The sequence below is a fragment of the Azolla caroliniana genome, unplaced genomic scaffold (assembly GCF_043228905.1).
Source record: "Azolla caroliniana isolate FFs.n. ecotype wild unplaced genomic scaffold, voAzoCaro1.0.p SCAF_4, whole genome shotgun sequence".
Classification (NCBI taxonomy): Eukaryota; Viridiplantae; Streptophyta; class Polypodiopsida; order Salviniales; family Salviniaceae; genus Azolla; species Azolla caroliniana.
In genome coordinates, this window is record NW_028230439.1 from 20,137,773 (window position 1) to 20,152,470 (window position 14,698).

At 38.4% G+C, this 14,698-nt stretch overlaps 1 protein-coding gene across 2 annotated transcripts; it reads left to right on the forward strand.

Moving 5' to 3' along the window:
• The first annotated feature begins 2,633 nt into the window (after positions 1-2,633).
• On the forward strand, positions 2,634-14,167 carry LOC147865310 (Eukaryotic translation initiation factor eIF2A family protein). 2 transcript variants are annotated; one of them, XM_087318090.1, is made up of 16 exons: positions 2,634-2,736; positions 2,826-2,898; positions 3,453-3,725; positions 9,247-9,433; positions 9,888-10,122; positions 10,210-10,278; positions 10,388-10,489; positions 10,583-10,623; positions 10,698-10,831; positions 10,942-11,005; positions 11,296-11,380; positions 11,647-11,750; positions 13,022-13,044; positions 13,143-13,251; positions 13,618-13,672; positions 13,769-14,167. In XM_087318090.1, exons 1-16 carry the CDS (start codon positions 2,715-2,717, stop codon positions 13,951-13,953), a joined length of 1,761 nt encoding a protein of 586 aa, XP_087174216.1. In that variant the 5' UTR covers positions 2,634-2,714; the 3' UTR covers positions 13,954-14,167. The 2 variants fall into 2 exon arrangements, with proteins under 2 accessions (XP_087174216.1, XP_087174217.1); XM_087318091.1 differs by having other exon boundaries at positions 11,659-11,750.
• Positions 14,168-14,698: the final 531 nt, after the last annotated feature.

The following is a 14,698-nucleotide window of genomic DNA, read 5'->3' on the forward strand; positions in this document are numbered from 1 at the left end:
AGGCATTTGGCCACCGTAATTCCAATACCAATGGAGGATATATTTTCAATAAAAATGCAAGACAACGAAGGTGAACAAAAAAGTGGAAAAGAAGATGGGCAAGTCGTTAAAATAGAAGGTTTTGCTTGTGAACTCACCTTTACCTCGTGCATGTGTGGCTATTAGTTTATTGTGTGTCACAACAATGCTTCGTGTTTTAACTTCTATGGCATCAGACAAAATCAAAGTTAACAAAAGGGGTATGGTGTGATTATAATATTTTCATGCTTGACCACTACCCCTATTTAGTGTATTAGAGACCGAGTGGAAGAGTTTGGCTCCACCGTGTGAAACTCCAAAAGACTCGATATTGATGATAAAGCACATGTCTTTTGAATAGCGACTTTGGTCGGTCCTCAATAAATCCATGAGTAAATGAAGAGAACCATTTTCGTTTCAATGAAGAAGATGGAAGCATCAGTAAGAGATCTAGAATGTTTGATAAACCCATTCACCAAATTATCTTAAGTATATCATAGAATAACCTCAAAGTCCAATGTGAGAGGTTATAAATTGGGGTTGGAGACTTGGACACTGGAGTTGCTAGCACCACAAATACAAATATCTCCTCCTTCCTTCCTTCTTTGCATAACCTTCATAGAGATATAATAAAATTTTGATGGGGTCTTGAATTTGTTATTGTCGAAGCAAGAGGCTCGGGAGTTTCTTGAGGTTTCACCTTCACCCTAACTAAATCATAAGCAAGAGACTATATCTCTTGATATGAGAGGACATCAATCATGACTTTCATGGACACCTGAGTTGAGAAGTGGCTCAATATATATTTTTGTATCGACATGGATTGGCTCTTAAATTTGCTCTCTCGTGTTTAAGAGCCAATCATTAAATAATAATTGTCTCTTAAATTTGAGAGAGCAAGGTAAGGACTCTATGACTCCTAGATGCACTAAGCTCAATTTTTGCAACAACTCTGGTGACTTGTCTTTTTTAAATCAAAGCAACATTGGGATTTGGCTCTACGCATCTTGGATTGTCCAACCAAATGGCTCTAATTTTGGCTCAACATGATCATTTTACACGTATTCTAGTTGACTAAAATCCTCGAAACTATTACCGTGGATTGGGTTGTTAGCTCACTAGTTGGATTACTATTACAAACGAGAGAAATATTCATTGATACATGTCATAAACCACCACGATACAAGCGTAAACATCTTGATTGGCATTTTTGCTTCTTGATAATATACAATGATCTTAAACAATGTATTGCTTTTACGAGGTTAGCGTGGAACCCTCTATCAAAATTGGTTTTGGTGCCTGCAATGGCCTCAAAATTGTCGTTACCATTTAAGCAAACTTCTACTAAGATTTAGAACTTAACCCGTTTGGTGCTCAAATCCTCCTTCACATAAGAGGGTACCACATTACACAAACTTGACTAATTGCCCCTATAAGTGATTTGGGGGGTGTCCGTGAAAGGTAAGAAGCAAATACATAAAAGATTGCATCATTATGTAACCAATGACATATTGTTCCTCTAATACCACTTTGTCCTATGGAATATTATTACATTCAAGAAAGCCAGGTAGTATAACATGTAAGGTACAATAAGATAACCTCCTTATCACAAACTTCATATCATGTTTTTCTTTTTTCCCATTCGTATGTTGTTTGAATACCAAAGGTTGCTTGAAATTCCTAGATAAAACCATGATAATCTTTTAGAAATGGCAACCTCTTTTTGAGAAACGGTAGTGGCATACCTACTAATGAAGTTCTAACTGATCCAACTAGAACAACATCAGTCGAGCGTGGGCTAGAATGCATCTGAATCACCAAAACTCACTCAAATTGAGAAACATTGGAATTCAAACTACGTATTATTGAACTTTGTAGGGAAACTAATATTTGGTTTCTTGGTGGAGTTTGTAGTTCCAAATATTGTTGTCAAAGATATAACAGAGTTGCTTCTAGCAAATGGACTTCATGAGATAACCCTTGTTAGATCAATGTGCGTTTTGGCATTCACATGTAATTGGTATTTGGGTAGCTTCTGATTCTCTCGCTCTTGTGCCCCAAACCTGGTTGTGAGGCTGTCTGAATAAAAAAAGACATGCATAGTACATTCTATCCAACTGATTGATAAACTTTGTATCTATTGTGATATACACAAGAAGGAAGTGGAAACTCATTTGCCATTTTAGTGGAAGTAGAAAAGAGAGTTGTGCAGAGAAGAATGGAGACACTCATTTGACTCACCTCCCTCTATTACTTAAGACACACCATATACATGGTCTATTTTGATGCACCAAGGAATGTGAGGTTTGAACTCGTGACCTTAATGGAGACACTCGTATGAGTAAGACTCACCTCCCTCTATTACTTAAGACACACCATATATATGGTCTACTTTGATGCACCAAGGAATGTGGGGTTTGAACTCATGAACTTCTGATCTTTGCTCCACAAAACCTTGTATATGTTCTTGATTCCCTTTACTTCAATCTACGCTTTGATGCACCAAGGAATGTGGGGTTTGAACTCATGACGTTCTGATCTTGCCCAAAAACCTTACTAACTAACCTAGGTCCATCTCGACCATCTAGCTCAGCGAACTAATTATGCAGTTACATTATATAGCCATATACATACTGTATACATATATTTCCTTGCCATTTTTGACGATGCCTCAGTAGAATTGTCGGAAGAGAGCCATGGCGACCTTAAGCTTCTTTGGTAAATGTTTCGCTCTCTCTCTCTCTCTCTCTCTCTGAAACTTATTCCACCTGCAATGTGATCATGTATCTTCTTCTTTTCCTACGCAGTCCGGGAGCCTACTGGCTTGTCTTTGCTTTCTGGACCTCCTTTTGACGGTGAACCTGCATCTAAACTCATCAGGTAAGCTCTTCCTTCTCTTTACTTATGAGAATTTATACATACATTTAAGAAATAAGGTCAAGGATTCACTTATCATTTCGATAAACTACTTGCCTGTGTATATCAAATTATTTTTATCTTGTTTTTTATTTATTTTCAAATTCCTCAAAAAGCTCAATGATTTCCCATTTAATTTGGATTAAACTTTGATGTGCACATAAAGTTTCATGCTTTGAATGTTTCATATTTTTTCTGAAGTGTAAAAGCTCAATGTAATCCAGGTTAAATTTTCCTGTATAGATAATTGCTATTACATATGCAACAAAAAGCTCAATGATATCCCTATAATTTGGTTTAAACTTTCCTCCATAGATATTGGGCCTGTTTTTTTTTCTTTCCAGTTTTACGAAAAAGCTGAATGATCTCCATGTAATTTGGATTAAATCTGCATATACAGATAGATTGTTTTTCGTACTGTTCCCGTTGTTTTCCATATTTCCTGATAGTATTTGCTCACAGTCTCTCTCTCTCTCTCTATATATATATATATATATGTATGTATACACATCATACAGGATACCATGTGTTTCAGCAGTGTTCAGTGATGATGGAAGCATGCTGGCCGTAACTACCGAAAAATCTGTTAACATATATGATACACAAAGTGGTGTTGAGATTCGATTGATTCAAGTCTCTAGTGTGAAAGCTGTTGCATTTTCACCAAAAGGAACTTTCTTGCAAACGTTTGAACCTCCTGCTCAGTCACAGAGAAATGTCACCCTATGGCATCTGAAAACGGGAGAGTCGGCTTTTCAACAATTCCAAAAGACATTCTCAAAATCATCGTGGTATGCTACATATCTCACCTCACCTCATTTCATCTTTAATATTTTTTTAGTTTAGTCTGATCACATCGTATGGGGTTATATAAACTTTGGTTAGCTATTGCAGCAAAGAAAATCTTCAATATTGCCTTCTTCAAATGCATGGGCATCACACATTTTAAAACTAACAATCATATCATAAATTTCAATAGTGTCATATTAATATCCCATGTTCTTTGACATGGTTATTGAGCTTGCCATATGTTTGGAGCTTTCTTGATTTTCATCCCGTGGCTAGACCTTAAATCTTTATTTGAGACTCATTTGATGAAAATGGAAGACATTTAGAGATGTAGTAGTATAGGATCCATTGCCTGCCGCAAATTTTAGCATATCTAAGTGTCTATATTTCCTAAGTTCAAATAGATAAAATTCGTGATGATGTTCTCTCATCAAATTTGAAAAAGAATGAATTCAAATGATGGATTTGTGTTGCAATGGAAGTAGTAGAAGTGTCAAGTGGGGACAACGCCGGGCATGCAATACTTTACATTGACTGTGGAGTGACAATTTTTAGTGAGATTATTTTCTTGAAAATGGAACCAGCAGTCATGGCCTCTGGTCACATGAATCCACAATCTAGCTTCTCACATGTGCACTCTTGATGAGCAATGAACTTAGTTTTTTTGAGCCCTGAAATATTATGCTTTTGGCTTTTGTCACTAAAAATTGTTTCTGGTATGGGAAACATGGATGTCACGATCCATGGTAACTAACTCCAAAATGCTAAATCTGAGATGAATTATAAAAAGATCGATAGACATCCTAATCTAGATGTGGCTGGGTTTAAATAATCTGAGGTGACAATGTCGCGCTAATGCGCGTGGGTGTGCTACTTGAGCGGAACCACAGGGGTCTTGGATCAGGGAGGACGTGAACAAAGGTGGGACTCGAACGATCGGAGGACGTCAACGTTGAGAGTACTTGAAAGTTGAGGGGACTTGAACCCTTGGAGGACTCGAATGGTGAGGGAACTCGAAAGCTCCGAGAGCTGGAAGCTCGGAGGCCTCAAACTTAGCAAAGGAGTCGAACGTTGCCAAGGACTGGAGCGTGGAAGATGCGAATGTAGACAACATTGATTGAAATGAGAGGGTAATCTCACGACTAAGGGTTAACACACAAGATAAGCGTGTGATTAATTAATAATATACACCAAGTTAAACACCCAAATCACACTATTAGTCAAAACAAGTTTTTGTTTTACAAAATGCCAAGTCAGCTTCCCAAATAACGCCATGAATGCGGTGGCTTTTACAAGACAAATAGTAAACAAAAATAGGAAATGGGAGATTAGTGGGGGGACTTGGAAGCTCCAGTGAAGGTGAGTCGAGTGGACTGCCAAGAACGTGACTAATACCGATGGCTATGATACCTCAATGTCGGAGTAGTGTCCTTGGGCCACTCCGTGCTTCCGCCAAGCACTCAATATGCTAGCTAGAAGAACCCCTTTGCGAAAACATCCACGCGCGACGAGCTTGGTGATGATGGAAATCGAGACGACCACCTAAGTAGAAGAGGAGGTAGCGAAGAAGAAGTGAAGAAAATGATATACCTTCACTCGAAATCCCAATGTCGAGCTCCAAAATGCCAAATGCCCGAAGGAGAGCCCTTCCTTCTCCTCGAGCCAACTCGAAATGCCCAAAAACGAAAAATTGAAGATGTCAAAAAATCGAAGAAGAAGCAAATGAGTCGTCTTCCCCTCTTTTTATAGGGAGAGAGGCGCCTTATTTGCATTAAATGCAAAATTTCCCTTTTTTCTTTGAAAAAGGAAAGGGGAATAAAGACTCCTTAATTCATGCTGCTGTGTCAGAGATTTGAACTATGCACCTACAATACCAAGTCAATGGTTCTAACCACTAGGCCATTTACTTCTACTCCTTATATTTATATATTTATATTTACATATACACAGTTTGTGGCTACCATACTTTTGTCCTTTTGTATGTTTTACTACCTTCGGGCATGCTACATCATGACATCCACCCCCACCAAATTGCACATCCTCCTGTATGTGCCAAGCATGGTAGGGTCGAAGGTAGTCAACCTTTGATTTCCTCCTCTTCGTTGTCTTGGTCATCCTTGTGACCTGTCACTTGCTCGTCATTGTGTTATATGCTTCGGGGTCATTGAGGCTCAAATCATCTTTGTGCTGTTGTCACGTAAACGTGCGCGCGTGTTACTTGAGTGGGACCACATGGGTCTTGGCTTATGGAGGACGCAAGGACTAGGAGGGCGTGGACGTTTGGAGACCTGAAGGCTTCCAGGAGTTGAAAGGTCTTCATAGTCGAAGGCTTTTTAGACTCAAAGGCTCTTTAGACGCGCATGCTCTCCAAACTCAAAGGCTCCATAGAGTTGAAGGCTCCTCAGATTGGAAGGCACTTTGTAGGCCGAAAATGCTAGATTAAGAAGAAAAAAATCCCTTTATAAAATAGGGTTACAAATGTACATAGTAATTAGATACAAGGACGGTAACGAAAATGATACAATGGAGACAACCATTAAGTTTAAATGGAGAGGAAAGTTGGGGAGTCGGCTGAGTTTCCGGTGAAGGTGTGAGTCAAGTGGGCCATCGAGACCGTGACTACCTCCGACGCCTAGGATGCCTCGAATCAGAGTAGTGTTCTCGTGCCACTTTGTTCTCCCCTTCAACAACTTTCGTGTGAGTTTGCTGAACCTCTTCTTTGAATCCACCGAAGCGTTATGGTACTCGCTAGAGAATTGGTCTAAAGGTATGTTCGAGAACAAGAAGAAGTAGAACAAGAACCAAGAACCTACATGCTCACGAAGAAGAAGAAATAAACCTAAAATCTCACGAAGACGATGAAGAAGAAAAGCCCCACTCAAGTATGTTGAGAAGAGGAAAGAAAAGAAGCCCTAATGGTACACCCAAACCACAAAATAGGCGACCTTGTAGAAATGAAGAAGAGGAAGTAAAACTCTAATGGTACGCTCCAGAGTCCAAACCACAAAATGGGTGACCCGAAATGAGCCTGCTTCTCCTCTTTTTATAGAGAAAAAGATGCGCCTAATTTCGACATTAAATGCACTTATTCCTGATCTTTCTTTGAAAAAGAAAAAGGAATAAATAGTCCTTAATCTGCGCCATGTCGACAAAGAATCGAGCTCTACAGCCATAGTACGAGGTCTATGGCTCTAACCTCTGGGCCATTCACCTTTATTTATTATATCTATTTTTGTATTTACATATATTTGTGTGGATGTGAGTGGGCCCTCCCTTTTCCCCTTTTCTACCTTTGGCCATGCCACATTACAACATTGCTTCTTGAAGATCTTAACTTGTTTTCCTGCTATTGGTATTGCTAGCCTTGTTACGTCGAGCTCGACAAGGTGGTAGGTGGCATTGCCATTTGTGCTTGTCACCACGTATGGGCCGAATCACCATCTCGCGAATTTGCTCATGGAGCCGTGTTTATTATTGAGGTTGTTGTCGTACACAATCACCCAATCGCCTTCTTAGATCTTCGTCGGTGTGTCTTGTCAAATTTTTCTCTTGTTCTTGAGTTGGTTGCTTCTAGCCTTCCTAGTACCAATTCCGAGTATTCTTGCCTCCTCTCGAGTTGTCATATCCTTGTTGCTAGAGCACTTCTCGGCTCATCTCATTCTCCCATGGCATCGCGACCCATGAAGTGATTGTCTCTTTGATGGGCATCACTAGCTTTTTGTCCATATATGAGCTCGGTTGGAATGAAACCTATCATTGAATTGTGGGGGGTTCGATCGGTCCACAAGGTGTAAGGAAATAACCGGGACTAGTCTCCGACTCTTCCTTCACAGGCTTTGATGGTAGCCTTAAGTATGGGCCAGTGCCCATGCTTTATTTTCTCGTTGGCCTCTATGTTACAAGTAGTCGTGAGGGAGAGCTTCACACCTAGTCGTTCAAAAACCTTTGTAGATTTGTTAGCGTTCAACTCTCCCTTATCTACCACTATCTTCCCCATGTATCGGTAGATGACATCTTCGAGCAAGAATTTCTACTGCCGCCATCATTTTGTTTGTTTGGTCTCTTCCCTCCACTTGGGTTGTCAGGTCTTCTCTCGCTAGTACCAAGTATTTCATTTGCCCCACTCCCATTGGCATGGATACCATATCTATCATCCATTTGAAGTGTATGGTAAGTGGGTAAAGTTGGGTGCAAACTCATCTCTATGTCGTATGTTCGAATGTATTTCATAGCTTTGACATGTCCTCACAAAATGCGCGACATCCTTGTATATTTTTGGCCACCAATACTTCTCCTTTAGTATATCAAATGTTTCCCATGTCTCGAGGACTCGAACAATCCGAAGACTTGAATGCTCCTAGGACTCGGACGCTTTGAGTACTCGAAGGTTTGGAGGACTCAAACTTAGCGGAGTAGTTGAACATTGCCAAGGACTTGAGTGTAGATGATGCAAATGTAGATAACAATGATTGAAATGAGAGGGTAATCTCATGGTTTAGGGTTAATGAACAAGATTAGCGCGTGATTAACAACATACACCAAGTTAAACACCCAAATTCACCCTATTAGTTAAAACGAGTTTTCAAGTTGGCTTCCCAAATAACACCATGAATGTGGTGGCTTTTACAAGACAAATAGTAAACAAAAATAGGAAATGGGAGTCTCCAATGAAGGTGAGTCGAGTGGACCGCGAAGACCGCGACTACTACTGACAGTTACAATGCCTCGATGCTGGATTAATGTCTGCGGCTAATATTGGTCATAGTGGCAACAAAACTCCTCAAGAAACCGAGATCTCATCAATGAGAAACACATAAAAAACATGAGACCTCCATCTATCAACCATCAGAACTATTTTTCACATCATGGTCTCTTGAAGGCTCAATCATCAATGCAAACCAATTGTTTTCTATTAGACACCTGCGATAGGTTCAATCTGATCGTATTCATCCTTGCAAACACCATCTTGAGCTGCTTTTACTAGTTGAATTGAACGTCACCGTTTCTTGGTCATGAGAGTAATAGTTTTTGTTGATGAAATCAAAGTATTGTGTTAGGGGGAGAGAACCAATCATTTGAGTGGTGTTGTATTTATGATATATGATGGCAAAGCTTTCATAGATAAAGTGTAACAACCCGTGTTTATGCTTGGATTATTATCTGCTTCACTGTTTTCAACTTGGAATAGTATCTACTTCTCGTTTTGATTTTAGCCAAGGTAAATGGTTTTCAAAAAAGACCTTGCGTTTGGGCTGTGACTCAGAAAATTTATTTTGTGAAGTTTATGTAAATGCTATTAATTGTTATTTTAGATTTAAAGCTTGGTTGTCCTCTTACTAAAAGGTGTACATTCTTTAAACTCTTATATAATACCACATTCTATATGAACCAAGGAAAATTGATGTAAACTGAAAGAAACCATTCTATATGGACCAAGGAATTTATGCAAAAATGACTTTGTTTTACCTCGTGCAATGTTTAAGTATTGTTTAACCCTTAGTGTTGCATTATGATCTATTATAGGCCTACAATTCAGTTCAGTGAGGATGAGACCGTTTCATGTCGCTCAGTCACAAATGAAGTGCATTTCTTTGATCCACAAGATTTCTCTAAAGGCATAGTGGATAGATTACGCCTTCCTGGAATTCAAGTTGCACAGCTTGCCACCGCTCCTTCGACACATGTTGCTGCCTATGTACCGGAGATGAAGGTCTCTCTCCCTCTCTCTCTTCCCATAGTTAATTACACTATTCCCTTGGATAAGTTTGGCTTTTGGTTTGAATGTTAATTTCTCTGTCTTTCTCATTTCTATTCTTGGAGGATCCATCACTATGTCATTCTTAGGTTATACATAAATTCCATTGGCTTCATGGAATCTGCTTGAAAGTGGACTGTGCCATTTCATTTTCTCTCATATTTTAATCATAATAATTATATATGGATAATATGATGGAAAAATAAATAAATTTGAATGTCACAAATACATGTTCTCATGCTTCCCCTTGGGTTTCTATTTCTATGTCTATTCGGAGGGATAGCATTATTATTTCTTTAGTCTATTTGATATGCAGCATCTACACTTGCGGATTGTTTACCTGGAAAACACTTGTGAATGTGTCATTCTGCATTTGATAAACTAAATTGTGCATTTGTTTGAAATTCAGGGTTCACCAGCGACTGTACGTATTTATGAAAGAGAAAAAGTTTCTCAAGGTGAATCTACAGCGCGTAGAAGTTTCTACAAGTCTTCTAGTGCTCGGTTGCTTTGGAATCGAGGATCTACTGGACTTTTAGTTTTAGCACAGTCAGATGTTGACAAGACCAATCAAAGTTATTATGGAGAGGCACGGCTGCACTTTCTTACTAGCAATGGTAGCCATGAAGGCTCAGTGCCATTGAGTGAGTCTTGTGACACTTAACAGACTTGTAATGTCATTTCCTTTTATGCCTGATTGTTGATAAAATGTAAAATTTGAACACTGACAGGCAAAGAGGGACCTGTACACGATGTCCAATGGTCTCCGACTGGAAAAGAATTTTTGGTTGTGTATGGATGTATCCGTTTGGCTGAAATGATACTTGAGATGATCTGAAATACTTTGTCATTTTTTCACTTTTGGTACTCTTGGCCTACAATGTATGGTTAATCCTTAATTGCTAGCAGTTATGCCTGCATGTGCAACCCTGTATGATGACAGGTGTAGAGTTCTTCACAATTTCAAAAGTGGGCCTTATAATACAGTTCGATGGAACCCACATGGGAGATGTATCCCTATTTACTTTCTAATTTTGGTTTATCATACGCAGTTTTTGATGCACAGAAAGCCTTTATGTATTTCTTGACTTATCATTTTTCCAGTCTTATGCTTGGCTGGCTTTGGAAATCTTCCTGGAGATATGGTGAATTTATCTTAATTTAAGAATCAATAATATTCATGCAAATTTTTTTAATGTTCTAAATACCTTTTCTGTAGACATTTTGGGAGAGAACAGGGTTGGTTTGTCTTGGAAGCATAAGGTCGGAATGTGCAGTCACCAGTGAATGGTCACCCGATGGACGATTCTTTTTAACAGCAACAACAGCTCCTCGTTTGCAAGTTGATAATGGGTATTGTCAGTTGTGAAACTTAATTTGGTTTCATGGGTGCAGTAGTACAAAATTAATGAAACTTATATTGTGGATACAATGGAGTAATAACAGTTCTCTATTACTTTCAGGATCAAAATTTTCAAGTATGATGGCACTATTTATTTTGAGAAGAAATATGAGAAGTTATATCAGGTATTTCCCAATGCTGGCTTTCGTTATTCTGTTTCCTTATGTGATGCTATTTTGTATCAATAGTAGTGTGGCTTGTTTGTATATGGTTGCTATGTGCTGTGTGTACAGTTGGTTGTTCTTTATAAAAGTCTAGAAATTTACTCCCGGAGACCGCTAATGGGGATATAGATGGCATCAATTTGATGTCATACCTGAGGGGTAGTAACAATAACATGATTTGTTTGCCTGGAATCTAATGGTACATTTGGTACCTTGTATGATTTTTAATTTTTGTGATGTCTTAATAACAGGCAGAATGGAAACCATCTGCTTTTGGAGTTTATGAAGACAGGCCAGCATCTCCGAGGATTGTAGAAAGCAAGAAAGCAGAGAAAGGTTTTCTGTTTGTAAATGTCTGACATTACATCTACATACATAGTTTGAATATAAAGCGACTCCATAAGCCCATAGAACAATGTTATTTTTCCGACATGCAATAAAGATTGGGGTATGCAGACTTTACCAATAGCATTTTAAATCTGAGTGTTGAAGTTCATTGAGGTTGGAGTTCAGATCGTGAATGGGAGTGATTGATATTACACTAGCTCTGAAAGTGTTTTTCCATGTTAATGAAGCAAATGAGACCTTGTATTCATTCATAGGTCATATAACAGGAACTGGTTCAAAAACATCCACTGGAGATTCATCAAAACCTGCGGCGTATCAAGCGCCACATGCTAAAGCAGCAGCTGCTATTCGAGCTCAGGTATTTTTGTGTCTCCGAAGAAAGAAAAGAAGGAAGAAAATGTGATATCGAAATGAGCGTGAAATCTAAGTCACAATGATCATTTGATATAAGGTACAAGTGTCATATATAAACTAATGGAAGTAGTAAACTAGAATCAGAGGGACAAGTTGTGCACTACAAATGAAAGGGAGCCATAATCAAGATTCAATCCTATAGAAGAATACAAAATGAAGTGTCAAGCTTTCCATGAACTCTCTCATAGCTTTCCTTCAAATGACAGCAAATTGATTAATGATGAATCATCACTTGTATCCTTCTAAGTAATCTATCCCTCATATGACAGGATATACATTCATGGACATTCTAGAGTTTCCCGGATGAAATGTTTTATCTATCTGTATCCCTCGCCTAGAAAGAAAGCTATCATATTGTATGCCCAGTATGAGTCTTCCAGAGTCCTTGGTGCAGATGGTGTAATTTGTAACTTGTAAAGTAATCTGTGATATGTAAAGATTGCATTCGATGTCTATTAGAAGGATCCCTAATTATGTATGACCATAGTGGTTAGTGAGAATTGAGGGAGCAATATAACTCTCTCTTGTCCCTGAATCCCTAAGTGGAAGGTGTAATGTTCCTGTCTCAAGCTCCCTTTGCACATCTATACGTCTGACATGTCCTCTTCTAGAAGAGAATGAATTTTAACAGACAAGTCTCTATCTTTAGGGGGTGCTATGAAGTGAGTAGTTGACCATAACACATTGGAGGCTATGAGACAATTGGGTATCCATGCATGTGAGCATAGTATCAAACTATGCTTTGGTTCAGAGAAGCGGGTTCTATGGAAATCCATTGTTCCTAGTTTTCGTGAGGGAGAAGAAGATATATTACCGTCTGTCCAGAGCCCAAAATTGCTTATAAGACTAATTGAGAGATTACATCTGAATATGCATCTCATCTTGGAGAACAACGAATGAAAAAAACTGTAAATGAAGTGCCTAAGGTATCTTGGTGAAGAAGAAGCAGTTTCTATGGAAATCCATCGTTGTTTCCTAGTTTTCGTGAGGGAGAAAGAAAGATATATTACTGTCTGTCCAGAGCCCAAAATTGCTTATAAGACTGAATGAGAGATTACATCTGGATATGCATTTCATCTTGGAGAACAACGAATGAAAAAAACTGTAAATGAAGTAGTTAAAACTGGCTAAGGTATCTTGGCGAAGAAGAAGAGGGAGGGAGAGTCCAGGCATATATGGATCCTTTTTAACAAATTTCTTTGTTGTGTATTGAAGCTGATTGGCGAGGATACATCAAGGTATATTCTTTTTAGACTAATGTTGTGTAGATTTTTTATATCATTTGACATTAACTTTGTCCTCGTAATGAGTTTTGTGGTGTTCTTTGATCTATCAGTGAACTAAGTAAAAATGCGTTAAAGAACAAGAAACGAAGAGAGAAGCAAAAAGAAAAGAAAGATGCGGTTGAAACTACTGCACCTGCTAAAGAAGAAACAACGGAACTTGTAAGGGTTTTACTACCAAGAAAATTTTCATTATACATTAGAATGTTGTTATGTATAAAATCATCTGAACTCCATATTCTTCTGTACTGCTATTTGGGCATCCTATGTGATGATGACAGTATCCATGAAACATGTATTATGCTGTACAGAGAAATATTGTATTATCATTTTCAGTGACGGTTTTGGAAGTCTTAGTATCACATTTGGTATAGACATGGTAGGAAAGGCTTGTGCATCAGTTAACTCTGAAGCTTGCATATGGAGGACCCAACCCTTTCTTTACTTGTTGCATGTTTTTGTCAAAGAAAGCAAACATTTTCACTGTAAGTTCACATTAAGTAAAATTTGTAACTGGATTATCCTCAGGGACAAAAACTTGAGGCTCTCTCTATTCCCCACGATGGTGATGTAGATGTCACAGGTTTGCCATCCATTGTTTATAGTTCTTGCATTATATTATCTCAGTATGACGTTTGTTGGATATGATCACTTCTTATTGTATGTCATCTGTAAGCAGTTCAAGCTGATGATATTGGAAAGAAGTTGAGATCTCTCCAAAAAAAGCTGAGACAAATTGAGGAGATAAAGAAAAAGATTGCTAGTGGGAGCGGAACTGATGTGTTAAATCCTGCTCAGCAAGAGAAGCTATCTCAAGAATCTGCTATCAGAGAAGAGATAAGGACATTGGAAGCACAATTGTAAGGTGCATATTTTGGCAGTGTCAGCCATTTGAGCCTGTTTTGGTAATTGATGAGCATAATAAAGATGTCCATCTCAAGACTTCGCATGAGCTGGATTTTATCCACCATAGCTTTAAATTGAAGGAAAAAGGATGGAACAGGATCCTAGAAGAGTTTTGGTAGTCTCACAATATTTTTGTATTTGTGATAAAAAGTAAAAAGGTCCCGAGTTCACTATATGTCTTGGGTCATGTCATATCATACATTTTAAATCTCTAATGATGGTGATGTCTGGGCACTTTTGCACATGTCCTTAGTATTTCAAATGGAAGGATCTTATTTGTTAGAGGTTGGTGAATAGACAAACTTTGTCTGAAGTTTAATGTAGCAAATTGTTGGGTAATAGAACAACAATGTCGAACAAAATTTTAGCTATAGACTAAACGATGCTGTTATCCCAAGCATATGTTGGTGACGTTGCATGGAGTTGAATATGCTAGCTACAATCAAAATAATCACATGATCTTAAAGAAGGGTATGATTTCCACCAAGGGCATTCAAATGTTGCCATTTGATGTCTTTGATCGTGATATGATCGTCATGCATGATAGAAGAAATGATCCAAAGCCGGTTCTCAAGCCTATCTTAGGTCCTCAACATCTTGTTAGACGAATGGAATGTACTAGGAAGTAAATGATACAAATTACACTTGTCGGTATGGAGTTTGGGAAAAAGTTTATTTTCTTGAACAAAATGCCAAAATCAAA

What these genes read in the sequence shown, in the direction of transcription:
- LOC147865310 (XM_087318090.1), top strand. Translation starts at nt 2,715, where the DNA reads ATGGCGACCTTAAGCTTCTTTG. An exon ending in CCTGCATCTAAACTCATCAG is followed by an intron (nt 2,899 to 3,452) that starts GTAAGCTCTTCC and finishes CACATCATACAG; the next exon opens with GATACCATGTGTTTCAGCAG. An exon ending in ATTTTTGGTTGTGTATGGAT is followed by an intron (nt 10,279 to 10,387) that starts GTATCCGTTTGG and finishes AATTGCTAGCAG; the next exon opens with TTATGCCTGCATGTGCAACC.